The sequence below is a fragment of the Dipodomys merriami genome, unplaced genomic scaffold (genome assembly GCF_024711535.1).
Source record: "Dipodomys merriami isolate MVZ:Mamm:240054 unplaced genomic scaffold, mDipMer1.0.p SCAF_357, whole genome shotgun sequence".
Taxonomy (NCBI): Eukaryota; Metazoa; Chordata; class Mammalia; order Rodentia; family Heteromyidae; genus Dipodomys; species Dipodomys merriami.
In genome coordinates, this window is record NW_027205126.1 from 4,651 (window position 1) to 6,896 (window position 2,246).

Genomic DNA, 2,246 nt, shown 5'->3' on the forward strand with positions numbered 1-2,246 from the left:
GTGACTGCAGTTGTAGGAAGTTCTCCAGGAGATAGTTAAGTTGTTATGCATAGGACAGGTCAAAAGAATGAGAAATGGCTTGCATGAGAGGAGACCACTTCCCACAGAAGGACAAGCACAATTTAGAAGGTTCCAAGGGTGAACAGGCACAGCACATAGAGAAGAAAGCAAGGTCTCCAAAATGGAGTCCTGTTCAGTTGGAAAGCTATAGGACTGCCGTTCAACCTAGTATATTTTGCTTGTGGGAATGGAATGAACAGTTCTCAGACATTTCTTTCTTTCCTTCTCGTAGGTCCTGATGTATTCAGTTCCAAGAGCCTTGCCCTTCAAGCCCAGAAGAAGATCCTGAGCAAAATAGCCAGCAAAACCGTGGCCAACATGTTGATCGATGACACCAGCAGTGAGATCTTTGATGAACTCTACAAAGTCACCAAAGAACATACCCACAACAAGAAGGAGGCCCATAAGATCATGAAAGACTTAATCAAGGTGGCGATCAAAATTGGGATCCTCTACCGGAATAACCAGTTCAACCAGGAGGAGATTGTGATTGTAGAGAAGTTCCGGAAGAAACTGAACCAGACCGCCATGACCATGGTCAGCTTCTACGAGGTAGAATACACCTTCGACAGGAACGTGCTCTCCAAGCTCCTTCATGAGTGCAAGGACCTGGTACACGAACTGGTGCAGCGCCACTTGACGCCCAGGACCCATGGGCGCATCAACCATGTCTTCAACCACTTTGCTGATGTTGAGTTCCTTTCCACCCTCTATAGTCTGGGTGGGGACTGTAGGCCCAACCTCAAGAGGATTTGTGAAGGAATTAATAAATTGCTAGATGACAAAGTCCTTTGACTGGTTTTCTTCTTGGACTTTGCTGCTTTCAAGTTGTTAACATTCAGTCTGGTCCAGTGAGAAGCAAAACAAACAAGCAGAAACCCTGTTGAAGATGTTCACGTTCTGTCCCCTTCATTCCTCTGATGCTGAGGTTAAGGTGTGTGTTAACTCCTGAGCTCGATGATGAAGTCTATTCCTTTAAGTCATTGTGTGTATAAGCCCAAAGGACTGTGTTCTAATCAGAGACGCGGCTTGGCTAATGTCAGTGAGCTTAGTTCATCTCAGAATGGAAGGAACCCACAACCAGGAGCCAGAGGACATAGCTTCAGCCACCATCTCCACCAGTTACCACTCTCCTCTGTGTTCTGGAGTTGCGATGCTTGCCTGCTACCTCCCAGGGCTGATGGAAAACTCTTTTAATATTTTCTAAGTGCGAGAGGGATAAACCTAGATGTAGACGTCTAGACCATGAAGCGGCACAGAAGAAAAGAAGAACAGAATCAAGTGGGTTGGGGCTTGTTATGTCTCTCTTGTGCGTTGCTTCAAACAAAAATAAAGTGAAACCCAAAGGTGTGCACAAAAAGGTAGTTGTGAATTAGAAAAAAAGAAGTTTTTCAAGAGTTGTGCCTTTCAGGTCTCAGAGGCGCCACTTTATGATCCTGTGGAAGGAAAGTTTCCTTGAGAGATTTCCCGGGTTGTCCCCCTGCAGGACAAGCCTCCTCACATCCCAGGGCACGGGAGTCTGTGTTCCAATGTACACAGGAAGCTGGGCAGAAAGATCCCCTATGTGTCATTCTTGGTCTCTCATTTTGTGCTGTTTTCTCTGGTCCATTAATAAATTAAAGCCTTCAAACAAGGTCTTGGGAGTTTTGATTAAAAAAATGAATTCTAGCCGGTGGCTCACGCCTATAATCCTAGCTACTCAGGAGGCTGAGATGTGAGGATCGCAGTTTCAAAACCAGTCCACACAGGAAAGTCTGTGAGCCTCTTATTTCCAATTAGCCACCAGAAAATCAGAACTAGAGTTGTGGCTTAAAGGTCTAGAGTACTAGCCTTGAGCAAAAATTGCTCAGGGACAGTGCTGAGGCCCCAAGTTCAAGCCCCATGCTGGGAAAAAGAAAAACAAAAACAATTCCTTGGAGATACAGTGCTAAGAGTAACAGTATTAGCTGAGCACTGGTGGCTCATGCCTGTAATCCTAGCTACTCAGGAGGCTGAGATCTGAGGATTGCAGCTTGTAGCCAGCCCAGATAGGAAAGTCTATGAGACTCTTCAATAAACTACAAGAAAAAAACAAAAAGCGGGAAGTAGAGCTGTGGCTCAAGTAGAGCACCTAGCCTTGAACACAAGAAGCTCAGGGACAGTGCCCAGGCCCTGAGTTCAAGCCCCAGGACAGGCCAACAAAAACA

The 2,246-nt window shown here is 45.8% G+C and overlaps 1 protein-coding gene across 1 annotated transcript; it reads left to right on the top strand.

Moving 5' to 3' along the window:
* Window positions 1-292: 292 nt before the first annotated feature.
* LOC138804127 (tumor necrosis factor alpha-induced protein 8-like protein 3) lies at window positions 293-1,681 on the top strand (the record flags this gene model as incomplete). Its single annotated transcript, XM_069988406.1, has 1 exon — window positions 293-1,681. A coding segment is annotated over one exon (563 nt), but the record flags the coding sequence as incomplete, so codon positions are not given.
* Window positions 1,682-2,246: the final 565 nt, after the last annotated feature.